Consider the following 2,500-nt stretch of genomic DNA (forward strand, 5'->3'; position numbering starts at 1 on the left):
GAGTTCTGAATCACGCAGGCCAGTCAATGTGCCTTATTATTTTAGAATGTCCTTTTACTTTCTTTTCATTGAATTCGCCACTTTACACATGTGTCAATGCGCCTTGCCTCATTGATGTAGAAGGAAAAATTCCAACTCTGCACAGGAAGCAGCCAGGATGTTAAATGTTGGTATATATATATATATATGTGTGTCAAAGGGAAAGGATACACCTATCACGTGCAAAAGCCTTGACAGATCTGCGGCGGCTTTGATCGTTTACACGAGATGGAATGCATCTTTGAAAATAATAATAATAATAATAATAATAACTGAACATTTTTAAGTGCCTAAGCTATGGCTCTAGGCCCTTTACAAAAAAAAACATATACAGAATAGAACAATTAAATGTACAACCTACATAAAACAATTAACCATACGGACAAAAATCACCACATGTACTGTTCACAGAATATTCATATATATATAGCCTATGCTATACACACTATATATAGACACCCATACCCAGTCAATAAGCTGCAGTCAATAATTCCATGCCGACAAAACTCACAATGCAGGGCTGGATCTGGAAGAGGATGAGGGAGTGGGGGGGGGGGGGGGTGTACGTGGGATTTTCAGCCAATGCGCGCTGAAGAAGAAGATGAAGAAATATACACTTACCGGTGATGATGATCTGAATGCTGGAGCCATCGATCCAGGACTTGTAGATGGCTCTGTACTGCTGACTGACGTCCGACCAGAAGAGAATGCCATCGTCAATATCCGCAGCTAGTCCAACAATCCTTCCACCGTGCTGAAAAGAGTGATAAAATACATGAGAGAGAAAAAAGCGAGAGAGAAAAAGCCACACAAATACATGCAGCCCTATCGTCGGGTGTAGCTAGTCAGCAAAACATACGACATAAGGTATTGGTATCAGTATCATATTGTCCTGTGAGGTTAACGTTACCGTCATGCAAATTCAGGCTGCTGTCTCACTGGGGAAAGCGAGCTAACACAGTACGGCGCTTCCCAATATTTTGTTTTTCTTTTTTCTGCATGCGTGTATTCAATTGTTCAAGCTCCGAGACTTTGGCTGTGAGCTTGGGATCTTTGTCGTGCGCATGCGTGCACACCTGAGTATTCCGACACCTACGAGAGTCGCTGCCCAAAGTTGACTCTTGGAAATAAATCCCTCACCGAACCCACGCAAAAGCGACAACTAGTTTTCAAGCCAGCGCCGCTACCGACTGAGCTACCTCAGTCCCCACCCATGCAATAAAATCAATTCGTTCAAACACGATAAACCAAAAACTGCTTTCGAATCGCCGAAAAACTGTAACGTCATTTCGGCGGAGCCGCCGATTTTTACATTTGGTCCATATGTGACCAAATGAATTTAAAAAAAAACAAGAATGCTCTCTCTCTCTCTGTCTCTCTCTGCCTCTCTCACACACACACACACACACACACACACACACACACACACACACACACACACACACACACACACACACACACACATACACACATGACACTGAAAACCCCACTAAACTCCATCGCAACATGTAACAAGGATAATAAAAGTCCAGTCCTGGCATTAATGAACGGGTTATCGGTGCATCCAGTGACGTTTATATCCCAAGCAGCAGACGGACTAAACAACAAACCGCGAAATGAGAGAATCGTTTCTGCTCCTCCGATAAATTTTTTTTTTTTTTTTTTAAAGAGTCTCCGGAAGCCACGATCCGACATGCTGATCAGTTGCTGTGACAGCGACATTGGACCTCCAGGGATATGCAAAAACGATTGACTGTCTAGAAAGAGTTGACAAGGGAAATACTAGTCCCTGAACGAGGGACGTGATGCGGGTCTGGAACTATTTCCATCCGTCCTTGTACTGGTAATTGCTGCCAGGACAGTGTCGGGACATCATTCCTCCCAGGAAAGAGAGAGAGAGAGAGAGAGAGAGAGAGAGAGAGAGAGAGAGAGAGAGAGAGAGAGAGAGAGAGACTTAGACTTAGAACATTTTATTGACATAAAGGGACGAACCATCGGGGAAACCCCCTAATTCAGCTTCTTTTGTTCCCCAGCTTGCAGTCGGGGTTGACATTTGCCTCCCGTTTCACGCGCTCTTTTGCGCCGGAGATGTGTTTTGATAGCTGCGGCCAAATGAGATTGTCTCTTTGTGTCGGGGGTGTGATCGGGCCAGTCTGAACTGCAGTCTGTAATACGGAAAATGTCAGGGATTTTCTCTTGGGTGTGCGAAGCTGCAGTCAGTATCAAACCCAGATTGTGTGTGCATGTTTGGATTATTTGTATCTGTTTATTATCACGAACTCAACAACCAGCAATGCGCCCCGCCGCAACGCATCCACCCACATTTTCTCTCAGTTTTTCTTCTTCTTTTCTGTGCAGATATTCTGTTCCAAACCGTGTATATTTATTGGTATAAGTTTGAATTCTTTTTGCATCATAATAGTCTTTCTTCGCTCTTTTCTTCCACCTTCTCCGTTTCTTT

General features: G+C 43.8%; 1 protein-coding gene across 1 annotated transcript in view; it reads right to left on the reverse strand.

Moving 5' to 3' along the window:
• LOC138975675 (very low-density lipoprotein receptor-like) overlaps positions 1-2,500 on the reverse strand; it is a 28,591-nt gene that overhangs the window by 18,808 nt on the left and 7,283 nt on the right. Inside the window, exon 3 of the mRNA XM_070348446.1 lies at positions 661-793. Coding sequence (XP_070204547.1) covers positions 661-793 — 133 coding nt within the window. The remainder of the gene's footprint in view (positions 1-660; positions 794-2,500) is intronic.

The sequence above is a fragment of the Littorina saxatilis genome, linkage group LG1, assembly GCF_037325665.1.
Source record: "Littorina saxatilis isolate snail1 linkage group LG1, US_GU_Lsax_2.0, whole genome shotgun sequence".
In the NCBI taxonomy this organism is placed as follows: domain Eukaryota; kingdom Metazoa; phylum Mollusca; class Gastropoda; order Littorinimorpha; family Littorinidae; genus Littorina; species Littorina saxatilis.